The sequence below is a fragment of the Mauremys reevesii genome, linkage group 21 (genome assembly GCF_016161935.1).
Source record: "Mauremys reevesii isolate NIE-2019 linkage group 21, ASM1616193v1, whole genome shotgun sequence".
Lineage (NCBI taxonomy): Eukaryota > Metazoa > Chordata > Testudines > Geoemydidae > Mauremys > Mauremys reevesii.
In genome coordinates this window covers 21,964,510-21,979,367 of record NC_052643.1, presented here as the reverse complement: position 1 = coordinate 21,979,367, position 14,858 = coordinate 21,964,510, and the positions used below count along the sequence as shown (strand labels likewise).

The window sequence follows — 14,858 nt, the reverse complement described above, 5'->3', positions numbered from 1 at the left end:
TCAGCCTAGTGCTTTCAAAACTAATGGAGCCCCCTTTGAGCCCTTAGTGACATGCTCACTACTCTACCTGTCAAGGAAGGTGGCATTTCTGGTGGCAATAACCTCAGCTAGGAGGGTATCCGAGCTTAGGGCCCTAACATCCAAACCTCCTTACACTATCTTCTATAAGAACAAGGTACAGCTTCAGCCTCATCCAGCCTTTCTTCCAAAGGTCATCTTAGTTTCATGCCAATCAGGACATTTTCTCCCAGTTTTTTACCCTAAGCCACACACTAATAGCCGGGAACAAAAAATCCATTCCCTGGATGTTCGGTGGGCATTGGCCTTTTATATTGAACGGACAAAGCCATTTCGAAAATCGAACCAGCTTTTTGTTGCAGTAGCAGACAGGATGAAGGGCCTCCTGGTGTCTTCCCAAAGTCATCGTGGATTTCGTCCTGTATCTGGGCCTGTTATGATTTGGCAAAGATACTTGCCCCCTCACTGACAGCACATTCCACAAGGGCACAGGCCTCCTCGGCGGCAGTCCTGGCACAGGTCTCAATCCAGGAGATCTGCAGGGCCATGACATGGTCATCAGTCCACACTTTTACTTCTCACTATGCCATTACTCAGCATTCCAGGGACAATGCAGCATTCGGCAGAGCAGAGCTTCAGTCGGTGAGTCAATTCCAACCCAACCTCTAAGGTACTGCTTGATAGTCACCTAATTGGAATCAACGTGAGCAAGCACTCGAAGAATCAAAAACAGTTACCCACCTCTCGTAACTGTTGTTCAAGATGTGTTTCTCATGTCCATTTCAAGACTCACACGCCTATCCCTTTGTTGGAGTGAACAGAAGGAATTGAAGAGGCGGCGGGTTGGCAGGGCCCTGTATGCGATGCCATGAAGGCGTGACTCCAGGGGGCACCTGAACCGACCCGATGGGTACCACTAGGGGAAAAGCCTTCCAGCCACCATGCACACAGAGCGCGCATACCTACTTGGAATGGACATGAGCAACACATCTCGAAGAACAACAGTTATGAGAGGTAGATAACAGTTTTGGTTTTTTTCTTTTCTAATTTCAAACACTGCAGCCAGCAGAGAAAATCATGGCTCCAGATCCTCAGATGCTAATTTTCTGTACAATGTGGGTATACACTTTGTTCTCAGACAAGCAAGTTATTCTCTTTCCTTACCACAATCAGCTTCCTCCTTTTGAGAAAACCCTAAATAAATTGGTGAAAAATTTTAATACCTTACGTGTGCCTGACTGCTCATCTGCAGTTGTCCTTGTCCCTCATGGTTCTGCCTTTTGTCTTACCTTAAACATTGACATTGTAAAGCAAAAAACTTTGAAATTTTCAAGCTGCAATTGAACTCTGTTCTACTCCCAGCATAGAGTGCTCAGAAGTCAAAGCATTTTGTTGCCATCGTTTCAAAAACTCTGATTTTGCTCCTCCATTACTGAATCTGTTTACCTAAAAGAGCTCTATTCTGGATTTTTATTGTGTCTAGCATCTAGTCATGGGTGAAAGTTGGTGACGTTAGTACTTTATGTGACTCCTCCTGGACTTGGCTGTGTGCTCCCCATTGCTTATGCTCTGACAATTTAACTTGTTTTTTCCTAAGTGAAAATTTAAAAAAATAATTTTAGCCAAAGTTACCTTCCTCCAGGTTTATCTAAAGTGTACTTTCCAGGAGCAAAGCTCTTTGTGTTGCCTATGAACCTGAGCTGTCTTGTATCATTACAGAACAGTGGAAGCCCATGAATCCCGAAGGGAAGAAGCAATATGATAGGGAGTTCCTGCTGGATTTCCAGTTCATGCCTGCCTGTATACAGAAACCAGAAGGGCTGCCTCCCATTAGTGATGTGGTCCTCGACAAGGTGAGAGGAGACCCAATAAAACAGGTGTGTGCAAATTCTGTAATAAAGAGGTGAAGATACTAAGAATCATTTGACTGAATGGGAATTGGATGAGAAAGAGGGGGTTTACCTTTTAAATGCCAAGAATCTGAATTTCCCAAAGCTAACAGCACATCCAGGTTCATGGTTCTATTGCATATTCAGTTACCATCAGGAATTAATATAAATGACTGTCGATTCTAATGCAAACTAGAGTATTTGGTGAGCTTTTTGGCATATGTTTTGTCAGCAAGGGAATGGAGATGGTATTTGGTTAAAGCCACATATTATAAAATAACACAGGCTTGGGCTGTGGGTTTCAAACTTTTTTTCTGGTGATCCAGTTGAAAAAATTGTTGATGCCTGCAACTCAACGGAGCTGGGGACAGAGGGTTTGGGTGTGGGAAGGGGCTCTGGGCTGGGGTAGGGGGTTGTGGTTGGGGAGGGGTTCGGAGCTCTGGGCTGGGGGGAAGGCTCTAGGATGGGGCTGGGGATGAGGGGTTCGGGGTGCAGGAAGGGGCTCTGGGTTAGGAGGGGGGGCTCAGGGTTGGGGTTGGATTACCTCGGGCAGCTCCTGGTCAGTGGCGCAGCAGAGGTGCTAAAGCAGGCTGCCTGCCTGTCCTGGCACCACGGACCATGCTGCATCCTGGAAGTGGCCAGCAGCAGGTCCGGCTCCTAGGCAGAGGCATGCAAGCAGCTCCACGTGGCTCTCACACGCCGGCACCGCCTCCTCCCAGGAACTGGCCAATGGGAGTGCAGAGCCAGTGATCAGGGCAGAGACAGTGTGCAGGGCCCTGTGGCCGCCCTGCCTAGGAGCCAGACCTGCTGCTGGCCACTTCCAGGGCACAGCGCGGTGTCAGAACAGGTAGGGACTAGCCTGCCTTAGCCAGGCAGCACTGCTGACGGGACTTTTAAAGGCACAGTTGTCTGTGCTGACCAGAGCCACCGCAACCCAGTGCCTTCCATTCTGCGACCCAGTACTGGGTTGCTACCCACAGTTTGAAAACCACTGGATTTGAGTGTAATCAATTCATGAGCATGAACTGACCATCAGTGCGGACTCGATTTTTTAAAAATGTGCTTCACTATGAGATTATATTGTTTAGTTTACACTATCACATAAATATGGTGAGATGGAGTCGCCCAAATGTCATTACACAATGAATCTTCTCACTATCTTTTTGTATCTCTTGCAGGAAAGTTATTCATTATTATTTTTAAAGAGCTAGTCCTAGGGAGTCTCACCTCAGTTACAGCCATGTAAATCTGTTGACTCCTGCAGATTTACACATTCTTGACAGAACAGATTTGGGCCCCTAAGATTCAAGCACGAATCAGAGTATTTGTGATTTCCTTATTGGGTGAACATTTCCACTTTAAACTTCCAGGGACTGGCAATGTTTTAAAACCCAGCTATGCCCTTAGGAAAGGCTTTATCCAACTGCCCTTTCAGTTTTCTGTGACCTCACCTGGTCATCATCTTTTGAGGTTTCTTTGCTTGCTCAGCCATTTGCCTTGTTAAAACTGAGGATATTTGTTTCAGATCAGATGACAGTTTTGTGATCCTTAACCATGACCATCAGATTTATTGCTCAAATAGCAGTGCAGCTTAGCCATTTTTTTATTGTCTATAAGTCACGTCAAACCCTGACAAATTTTCCAAAGTTCTCATAGTCCTTGTTGTGGATTTATGTAACAGCCATTGGTGTAAGGCATGGCACAAATGAAATACAATTTTTTATGTGTAACTAGGGCTATTAATAGAAAACATTAAACTTACTGATTGCTAAAACAACAAATATATGTTGTAACCCTGCTTATAACTGATTGAAACATTGGCAGAGGACTGTTAAGAGATTGCACATGTTTGTAATAACCACATCACAGAAGTTTAACAAACTCTTTTCGTTGTTGTTGTTGTTCCACCGGCAGATAAATCAGCCCAAATTGCCAGTTCGAACTCTGGACCCTCGGATATTGCCTCGAGGACCAGACTTCACACCAGCCTTTGCCGATTTCGGGAGGCAAACCTCCGGGGGAAGGGGTGTAGCTGTAAGTATGAACTATCTCCAGGCTTGCTAAGTTTAAAAACTGGCCTTGATATCCATGAAATCTAACCTCAAGCCTCTTAGGGATCTTAGATATTTTGGTTTCTATTCAGTCTGTCTAAAGTAGAGAAGTTATTTTCCTTGAGAACTAATATAGAAGCAAATAAAATCATTGTGAGTGCTTTTAACTTGATAGAAATTGGAGTAAATGGGTTTGGTAATAATTTTTCCCCTTTCTTGCTCAAAAGAGATCTACTTCAAAATCATCCTTGCAGCAGTGGGGCACAGCCTCTGTGGTACCACTGGCCACTTTGGTAACATCCCAGGAGCTTGGAGGACACAGCTAATTTAAATACATATTTTTCATACTGTTGCATAAGTTTTGTGTCCGTGTGTGTTCTCACATAAATCCATTTATATTAAACGCAAATAAATAAGCTATATTTTTCTAACTGAAGAGCTTGCTTTCTCTTTGTTCTATTTCTTTATTTTTTTTCTTTCCACTTGCCACTTTGCTTCATTCACACTATTTTCTCTTTCCTTTCTTTGTGTTCTCCCCCTTTTATATTATGATTTCTTTCCTTCTCCTCTGTTTTCCTATCTCTGCCCTGCCTCCTCCTTTTCCTGAATTCTAAAAATCTTACCCCTCAATTCTTACTTCTTCCCTTCCTCTCACATTCCCTGTTCCTTGCTCACGACTGGCTGAAGAGTGCTGCCTCACTAAAAGGGCCAAGCCAGCTGCCGCCTGAAGACAGAGGCTGCTGTGATTGGATGAAAATAAGGCTCAGTTTTGCTCTGCTCTGCTCTGCCACCAGCTGATGCTGTATTCAATTGTGTGTCTCAGCTGTGCAGCAAGGAGTGGATTTCACTTCTCACTGATCTGCAGCTGTTTGAAGCAGGAAACAGGAGAGGAGTAGCAAGCAACTGAAACGGGAAATGGCTTCTAGAGGAGGGAGAAGCAGGGAATGGGAAGCGAATGCGTCCTTTAAAACTAATAGTTTCTAGTAAGAAATCTCTCCAAATATCATTCACGTTCACATCAGCAACTTCCAGGATATTAGCATTCAAAAGAGCAAATTTGATTGGGGCTTTGTATAAATATAGTGTATCCATTTTGAAAGGTAATACTGTGAACTTAGTGTGTGTGCCTGTCTTTGATAGCTTTAAATCTTGCTTTTAGTCTCAAAAAATGATGGTACTCAGCCTTGAAGCTTTGATGCAGTTAAAGATGGCAACATATTCTTTTATTCAGAAACTCTTCAGTGGGCTGCAGGTTGCACGCCAGTGCCATACAGCATTAGTTCTTCTTGAGTGATGGTCCCTATTGTATTCCACTGAGGAATTATGCCTGTGCACTATGCGTCCGGAATTAGAGAATTTGAAAGTAGTGTCTGTTGGTCCACGCATGCGCCGTGGCTCACCTTGTGCTTCCATGTGAGGTGATGAAGGGCAGGGCGGACCAACTGTGTCTCCAGTTCCTTTTCAGTGATGCATGGTCTGGATTAGAACTTCCAGGGTCCTCATCTCTGACGCACTTCTGAAAAGATAGTTGTAAATAGCTTTAATGAGTTTTTAGTGGTTTTACCAGTTTTATTTTCTCTTAGTTTTAATAGTTAATACTTTTAGCACTTGTTTTTAGATAGGCTTTGAGGTTTTCATCCCCACATACGGGTACCAGACAATGCCCAGGACTCCAGGCTTCAAACTTTGTGCCTTCTGCCTGCAATCCTTTTTGGTCAGCAACAACCACCAACGCTGCCTCTACTGCCTGGGAGGAGCTCACATCATGGCCAGGTGCAGTATTTGCCAATCCTTCCCCAGCTGCACCCGAGAAGTCTGGACACTTTGCCTCTAGAAGTATCTCATGGAGCATGCCATGAGACCACACTTGGACCCAGGCCAGGGAACACCCCCTGTACAATGGCCTGATTCAGCGAGGAGCATGCCTCCTGCTACTTCGTCTGCCTCTGGTGCCAGTGGAACCGCCCCCATGGCGGGGCCTGGTTAAGAGGTAAGGAAGCCCTCCTGTAATCATGGGACTAAGTATTTCTCTAAATCAAAGAAGATCAACACTCCTTTCACCAGCTCAGCCCAAGGGGACTGAGTATGTTCTAAGTCTCACAGGCACAGGAAAAAGACCCATAAACAATAGGACCCAGCAGTTCTAGGCGCCGATCCATTGGTACCGTCATCTCCGGCACCCCACAAGATGCAGGACTGTCCCATACTGGGAATGATCCAAGCGCCAGTACCAATGCCTGGGAAAGAGAGAGTGCCTCTCGCACCAGGGATATCTGGAGCCATGGCTGCATCTCAGGACGTCTTTTCCTTGCTGGACCCAGAGTCACCCCCTCCATTGGGTGCCTCTACTTTTAGAGAGATTATATCCCATGCAAGTGATGTGTCTCCGATACGAGGTCCCTCACCCTCTGCACCGATGCTCTACACTCTTCCACTGGCTCCGATGGTACCACCTGTGACAGGGTCAGGTCAGATGGCTACAGGAGAGTGCTAGAAGGCAGATATATTAGCCCCAGGTTAAGTAGGTCCCCTTTCCCTGGGTAAGCTAACAGGGAAGGTTCCAGAACAATCAGGAGCTTCCTGGAAACAATTAAGGCAGACAGGCTGATTAGAACACCTGCAGCCAATCAAGGCAGGCTAATCAGGGCACCTGGGTTTAAAAGGGAGCTCACTTCAGTTTGTGGTGCGCGTGTGAGGAGCTGGGAGCAAGAGGCGCAAGGAGCTGAGAGGAAGAGGGTGTGCTGCTGGAGGACTGAGGAGTACAAGCGTTATCAGACACCAGGAGGAAGGTCCTGTGGTGAGGATAAAGAAGGTGTTGGGAGGAGGCCATGGGGAAGTAGCCCAGGGAGTTGTAGCTGTCATGCAGCTGTTACAAGAGGCACTATAGACAGCTACAATCCACAGGGCCCTGGGCTGGAACCCGAAGTAGAGGGCGGGCCCGGGTTCCCCCCCAAAACCTCCCAACTCCTGATCCAACACAGGAAGATCTCTGAGGATAGCAAAATCCGCCAATAAGCGCAGGACCCACCAAGGTAGAGGAGCAGCAAAGAATCCTGTGGCACCTTATAGACTAACAGACGTTTTGCAGCATGAGCTTTCGTGGGTGAATACCCACTTCTTCGGATGCAAGAGTGTGGGTATTCACCCACGAAAGCTCATGCTGCAAAACGTCTGTTAGTCTATAAGGTGCCACAGGATTCTTTGCTGCTTCTACAGAACCAGACTAACACGGCTACCCCTCTGATACTTGACACCAAGGTAGAGGAGGAACTTTGTCACACACCATTAAAGACAGAGTGCGCCGTCTCTTTTTCAGAGGAGTCAGAACTGAGAGAACCACCACCTTTATCATACCACCCTTATGCACCATCGCAGAGACCACCACATCTCCAGCAACAACTACCACCTCAGCTACCGCAAAGCCACTGGTACCCCATGCCATGGGACCACCACAATCTCTGTTGGATCCAGCCTATTGGCCATATTGGAGACCCTGGGCACAATATCGCCCCTTGAAACTCGCCTGATCTGTGAGGGAACTGTCACCTGCCTTCCCCTTGGGATTCTTCCAGTAGGCATATGGATCCAGTGGTGGAGAAAGAACTTTTTAGCCTGGTCCCAGCAGTTCCACTGGAACTGGCAAGATTCCCTTCCTCCTCACCAGATGAAGTGGTGGCTACATCATCCACTTCCCCAGCAGATGACTTCAGGCAATTCCAGAAGCTGTTATAGAGAGTCATGGTGGAACTCCAGATTCCTTTAGAAGAGATCCAAGACTTCCAGCACAAGCTTCTGGATATCCTTGACACCTTGGGGCTGACAAGAATAGCATTGCCAATTAACTAAGCTAGACTGGAGCCTTCCAGAATAGTGTGGTACACCCCTGCCACATGCATGGCTATTATGTTCTGGCCAAAGAATCTGAATTTATTTTCTCCCATCCACCTCCAAATTCCTTAGTAGCCTAGGGTGCTGCAGAAAGGGCCAAACAGCAACACCTTTGAGCCACACCTGCTGATAAGGAAGGGAAACATCTCGATCTTCTAGGACATAAACTTTTCTCATCTTCTAGCCTGCAATTCAGAGTCACTAATTATTAGCCAAATATGACTTCCTAAATTACAGTAAATTTGAGGAATTTGCTGTTAGCCTTCCACAACAAGATCATGCTCATTTTCAGGCACTTGTTGATAGCAGGAAGCTCATGGACGGACAGAACTGCTCTCCAATGGGGGAGGGATAGCTCAGTAGTTTGAGCATTGGCCTACTAAACCCAGGGTTGTGAGTTCAGTCCTTGAGGGGGCCACTTAGGGATCTGGGGCAAAATCAGTACTTGGTCCTGCTAGTGAAGGCAGGGGGCTGGACTCAATGACCTTTCAAGGTCCCTTCCAGTTCTATGAGATAAGTATATCTCCATGTGCAAAAGATGCAGCAGATTCCTCCTCTAGGGCCATGGCTACAGCAATAGTCATGCATAAATAGTCTTGGCTCCATTCTTCTGCTTTTCTTAGGGAGGTCCAGAATACCATTGAGAACCTCCCTTTTGACAAATCCCATCTTTTAAACCAGAAGACAGATGAATTCTTACATACACTAAAGGACTCCAGCGCTACTCTTCACTTGTTGAGCATCTACACTCCTGCCCTGAAATGAAAATTCCACTGTCCATCATCTACCCAGTGCTTCAGGTCTCCTCAGTTCTACCCACAGAGACCTAATGAGCCCCAGGGAAACATCAAAAGACACAGAGGTCTTTCCTTCCAAGGCCTCCCTATCAGGCTTCACGTTCCAGACCCAACCTCCAGCGAAGGGGTGTTTTTAATGTGAGCCCAAGAGCCGCTGACCACTAAGTCTACTGCCTCACGACCTTCCTACTCCCTTTGGGGGTCATTTCCCTATGCTTGGATTGTGATAACAGACAGATGGGTATTGACATCATTCACTGTGGCTATATAATAGAGTTTGTCACACTACCTCCTCCAAAACTCCCCTTCCCATCCCTCTTTGGGGACCACTCTCATGACAGTATTCTCGTCCAAGAGGTGAACTCCTTGTTACAACGGGGAGCAATAGAATACATTCTTCCAAAATATCAGAGAACGGGATTCTACTCAACTTACGTCATGATACTCAAAAAGAAAGGTGGGTGGAGACCAGTCCTTGATCTTTGGCACCTCAGTCATTCCATCTACAAACTCAAGGTTCATACAGCAGTGATAATTCCATCCTTAGAGAAAGGCATGTGGTTTACAGCTCTCTATATGAAGGACGCTTACTTTCATATTGATATTCATCCTGCCCACATAAGTTTCCTGAGATTTACAGTGGGCACCCACCATTTCCATTACAAGGTGCTCCCTTTCAGGATAGATACTGCTCCCAAAGTCTTCATCAAAGTATTGGCTCCTAGCCACCAGATCCAGGCAAGAAACCCACACATCAGCCTCTGTGTTACTTAGCCTCCTTTCTTCCATGGGAATCAGTATCAACTTCGAGAAATTTGATCATTGATCCCATGCAACCTCTGCACTTCATCTGTGCTACCATAAATTCAGTGATAGCACAACGTTACTTGCCCAGGGACAGATTTCAGACAATGAGCATCATCATAACTCGCATCATGAGCAATCCTTATGTATCGGCCAGGACTTGGCTGTCCCTCCCTCCTTGGTCACATGGCTTTATGTGCCTACGTGATCCCCTTCATGTGACTTCACCTCCGCTGCCTTCAGACATGGGTTCATTTACTCACCAAACCTGTCACTACATGGACTTCATGCTGACAGTCCCTGCCAAGGTACTGTCATCCCTCCAATGGTGGTCAGACCCACATCATGTATGCATGTTGGTTCCCTTTCTTTCCTTCTCCTCAGACAAGATGATAATCACAATACTTCCCTGGTGAGCTGAGGAGCCCACAAGGAATGTGGACTCCCAGAGAATCCAGGATGCACATAAATATCTTGGGACTCCGAGCTGTAAGAAAGGCATGCCAATCTTTCCTTCCATTCATTCACTCACATCACATTCTCATCATGTCAGACATCACCACTGTTTTCTATATCAAGAAATGGGGGAATGAGGCAGTCAGTCTCTGGAACTGCTGCATCAATCATCAGATCCTCTTGTCCACAGCCTATCTTCTGGGGACACAGAATGTACTCGCAGATTCGCTCAGCAGACATTTTGCAATCGACCACGAATGGGAGCTTCACGACTCAGTAGTACACTATATTTTTGCCTGATGGGGTCCCCAACTGGAGACCTTTGGGAGAACAGCAAGTGCACCACATACTGCTCCAGGAGAGCCCTCAGTCACCACTTCTAGGGCAACACTCTCCTAACTCTCCTGGTTAGACTAACTCAGCAATGTGCTCCCTCCACTACCGCTCCTGCCTTGAGAGCCTCACAAAATCTGACAAGACAGAGCAACAATCATTCTGACAATTCTGGTTTCTCAATCTCCTCCACATGTCTTCCTGCCCACCAATTCCCATCTCCAGCTTCCCTGATCTGCTGACCCATTTCAACACTGAGTTCAGGCATCCCAATCCACAGAGTATGGTATTTGGATGGGCATCTTCTTTAGAATGGATGTGCTCTTCAACTATGCAAAACATTCTCTCCAGCAGCAGGAAGGACTCCACTCAGCAGTGTTACCAAGCCAAGTGGAGATGTTTCTCATCTTGAGTTTAACAAAAAGGAGTTTTACCAGAATTGGTGGAGTTTCCCCTCATCCTAGACATTCATTAAAGTCATCAGGTCTCATCCTCAGCTCTTTGAGAGTCCACCAGGCAGTAATTAGTGTATTCTACCCTCCAGTGGAAGGTTACTCTGTCTTTACACATCTATAATCACTAGATTTTTGAAGAGGCTTATTGGAACCTTCCTACCCATTCAAGCAATCGCAACCTAATGGGACCTGAATCTAATTCACTCTGTGCTAACAAAGCCTCCCTTTGAGCCATTAGCATCGTGCTCCATGTCCCTTCTTTCCATGAAAGTCATAGAATGTCAGGGTTTGAAGGGACCTCAGGAGGTCATCTAGTCCAACCCCCTGCTCAAAGCAGGGCCATCCCCAGATGGATTTTTGCCCCAAATCCCTAAATGGCCCCCTCAAGGATTGAACTCTCAACCCTGGGTTTAGCAGGCCAATACTCAAACCATTGAGCTATCTGTCCCCGCAAGTTGCCTTCCTTGTTGCTATCACTTCCACAAGAAGGGGCAGCAAACAGTTTTCCACAATGATAAAGTCTTCCTATATCTACACCCAAAATTTTTACTAAAGGTAGTCTCCAGGTTACACATTAATCAATCCATTCACTTACCTATTTTCTTCCCGAAACCACATGCATCTGTAGAAGAACGTTGACTCCACTCCCTCAATGTCCAACAAGCTCTGACCTTCTACCTGCAAAGAACTAAATCAATCAGGAAATCCCCTAGACTGTTTGTTGCAGTACCAGAGAGACTCAGCAGACAGGTCATATCCACCCAGAGAATCTCCAAATGAATTTTGGGTTGCATTAAACTCTGCTACCAGCTGACAGGCTGACCTCCCCACCCACAGGGGTGCGGGCCATGATAGCTCAACCTTGAACCACAGCCTCCCTTCAGGATGTGCCGCTCATAAACATATGTAGAGCAGCCACATGGAATTCTGTACAGGACTCGGTGTCAGATGCTCGTTCGCCATGGCAGTTCTCCACATGACTATTCCATCCTCATCCTCACTCCCTCCTCCATCTTAGGTACTGCTTGTTAATCGCCCTGAGGACAATACAATAAGGACCATCACTCGAAGAAGAGGAGGTTACTTTCTTGTAACTGGAGGGTTTTTGAGATGCATGGTCCCTATCTGTATTCCAGTCCCACCCTCCTTCCCCTCTGCTGCGTATTTGTCAAATTTGCGGTAGAGAAGGAACTGGAGATGTGGTCGGTCCACCCCATCCTTTATTGCCTCTGACAGAAGTGCAAGGTGAGTCAAGGCGCATGCGCAGGCCAATAGATGCTACTTTCAGATTCTCCAAATCTGAAGGCATGGTGTGCATGCATAACCCCCAGTGGAATCCAGATAGGGACCACGTATCTCAAAGAACCTCCAGTTACAGTTAATAATGGCCTTTTTATGTGCTGAACGTCTCAAATAAACAGTAAAGGAGACTCTTAGCATCTTAGTTATTTAAACATTGTTCTTTCTCTTTCGGCAGGCCTGCAAAGTGCAGAACAACCCCGGAATGCCTTCTGTGGCTCGGTGTGGCACCCCAGCATGCCCTCTGTTGGTCTCATCTCACCCACCATTGAGGAACCTGCCGATAGGGGTAAGCCAAATCCCTCCTTATCCTCCACCCCAAATTTTGCACCTTTCTGTAAAGTTTTCTTTTTCATAATTGTATTGTTTACAGAGAATAAAATGAACAGAAAACTTTACAAAAAGGTGTAATACTGTAAAAAACAAAAAAAAACAAAAACAAGACTTGCATTGTACCCCTCTAGGCAGTCTCTTCAGTGGTGGGTGGGACATCACCAGTAGAGGGCATGCTGGGACGTTGGCCTGAGCGGGATCCGCGAGGGGTCTGCACTTTGCAGACCTGTGGAAAGGGGGAGACAAGGTAAGTCCTGCTTACCCCGTTCATTTGGAGCATTCAGCGCATAACATACATTTTACATTTGTGCCTTTAAAGAATAGTTTCTTACTGTGCATTTTTAGGGTAGGTTTTAAAGGTAACAGTATTTAAAAAAACCTGCTATCCTATATTATTATTTATTATAGGATAAAAGGGATTTCAGCCTAGAAAAATCAAATGTTATCCTCTTGTAAAATGCACCAACATCTGTACTGGCAGTGTATGTCCACTCTCGTCATTTCACTTTTACACAGGCCATGCCCATAAACCACTGAAGCCCACCACCTAATCTCTGCTCGCAAAATGATGCCAAGCAGCTCAGAGTTAATAAGCTCTCAGCACATGACAACTTTCTTTCTTTGCTTCTTTTTTGGCTTTCTGTCTGTCATTTCAGAAATAGCAAATTTCAAACAAAACAACATGAGGGGACAATTCTGAGTTACTCAAAATAGAACCAAAAGAGAGATTTATGATACAGATGAAAACTGAAAAATGTAGAAACAAATGAGGCCTACTTGTGTACGAAGAGAAAAATGTACCTAGATGAGCATAAAGAGGAGCAGCTAGCCTTCTTTGGTTTCCTGAATGTTTCTGAGGGATTTGGATTAGTTTAATTATATTCTAAGAAGGGACAGAACAAGAATCAATGGTCTCAAGTTGCAGTTGGGGAGGTCTAGGTTGGATATTAGGAAACACTATTTCACTAGGAGGGTGATGAAGCACTGGCATGGGTTACCTAGGAAGGTGGTGGAATCTCCATCCTTAGAGGTTTTTAAGGTCAGGCTTGACAAAGCCCTGGCTGGGATGATTTAGTTTGTGTTGGTCCTGCTTTGAGCAGAGGATTGGACTAGATGACCTCCTGAGGTCCCTTCCAACCCTGAGATTCTATGATTCTAAGCTAAACCAGAAAGAAGACACTAGGGCCCCATTTTACTATTTGTGAGTTCCCTGCTGTGTTTCTAACTCATCTGACAAGTCCTTTAGAGTTTTCCCCATCTGTAAGGAGGGTGAGTTGTGAGTTTGTTAGATACTTTTGAGATCCTTGGATGGAAGGTGCTATAGAAGTGTAAAGTGATAGCATTATTATTGAAGGTGCTATATAATTAATTATTATTAATAGTAGTAGTAATTTGTATTTTGGTACCAATGAGGAGTCTCAAGCTTTTTGCTTTTCCAAAAAACTAGGCCCCCATTGTGTTAGACACCACAAACACAGACCAAAATTCAGTTCCTGCCGCAAAAAGCTTATAATACAGTATTTTTACTATAAATCATTCCAGACAGACTACTATTCATTGATAGGTATTTTAAAAGCCAACCACAAACATTCAGCCAATTTGAAATCAGTTTATTCAGAAATATAAATATTATTCTTTTAAAAAACTACTTGAATGGATTAGCTGCTTTGATCTGTTGAAGGTCTGTCTCGTAAACCAAACCAATTTCAAAAAGACTACACTGGTCTAGTCAACATCTGCCACTATGGCACCAATGCCCATCAGGCAAAATAATGACTTCTACCTCAGCCATTTAATATACCGTATATACTCGTTCATAAGCTGAATATTTTTGGTTAAAAAGTGACACATCAAAGAGCGGGGTCGTCTTATAAACAGGTCTACATCAAAATTTGATGATTTTAAACTCTATGGAATCATTTAAATGAATATCTAATACAGGGATTGGCAACCTTTGGCACATGGCCCACCAGGGTAAGCACCCTGGTGGGCCGGGTCGGTTTGTTCACCTGCCGCATCTGCAGGTTCAGCCGATCACGGCTCCCACTGGCCACGATTCACCGCTCCAGGCCAATGCGGGCAGCAGGAAGCAGCGGCCAGCACATCCCTCGGCCTGTGCCGCTTCCCACCGCCCCCATTGGCCTGGAGCGGCAAACCGTGGCCAGTGGGAGCCGCGATCGGCCGAACCTGCGGATGCGGCAGGTGAACAAACCGACCCGGCCCTTACCCTGACGGGCCGTGTGCCAAAGGTTGCTGATCCTGATCTAATACATTGTAATTTTGTTTACTTGGAGCATCTGCAGGCATGGAGCCCCTCAGCTCCCCGTGGCCGCAGTTTGTTGTTCCCAGCCAATAGGAGCTGCAAACGGCAAACCGCGGCCACAGGGAGCTGAGGGGCTCCATGCCTGCAGACGCTCCAAGTAAACAAAACGTCCCGACCCAACAGCAGCTTACCCTGACAGGCTGGGAGCCAAAGTTTTCCAACCCCTGAAATATAGGGTTGGCTTATGAAAGGGTCATAATCACTGCCCTAAG

The 14,858-nt window shown here is 45.9% G+C and overlaps 1 protein-coding gene across 13 annotated transcripts in view; it reads left to right on the top strand.

The window, feature by feature from the left end:
• Positions 1–14,858, top strand: part of EIF4G3 (eukaryotic translation initiation factor 4 gamma 3) — a 466,091-nt gene that overhangs the window by 357,331 nt on the left and 93,902 nt on the right. For 9 of the 13 annotated variants that reach the window (XM_039509520.1, XM_039509519.1, XM_039509518.1 and 6 more), the window contains 3 exons: positions 1,738–1,895; positions 3,822–3,941; positions 12,169–12,279. In XM_039509520.1, coding sequence (XP_039365454.1) covers positions 1,738–1,895; positions 3,822–3,941; positions 12,169–12,279 — 389 coding nt within the window. The remainder of the gene's footprint in view (positions 1–1,737; positions 1,896–3,821; positions 3,942–12,168; positions 12,280–14,858) is intronic. The other 4 variants (XM_039509524.1, XM_039509515.1, XM_039509526.1 and 1 more) reach the window with 2 other exon arrangements.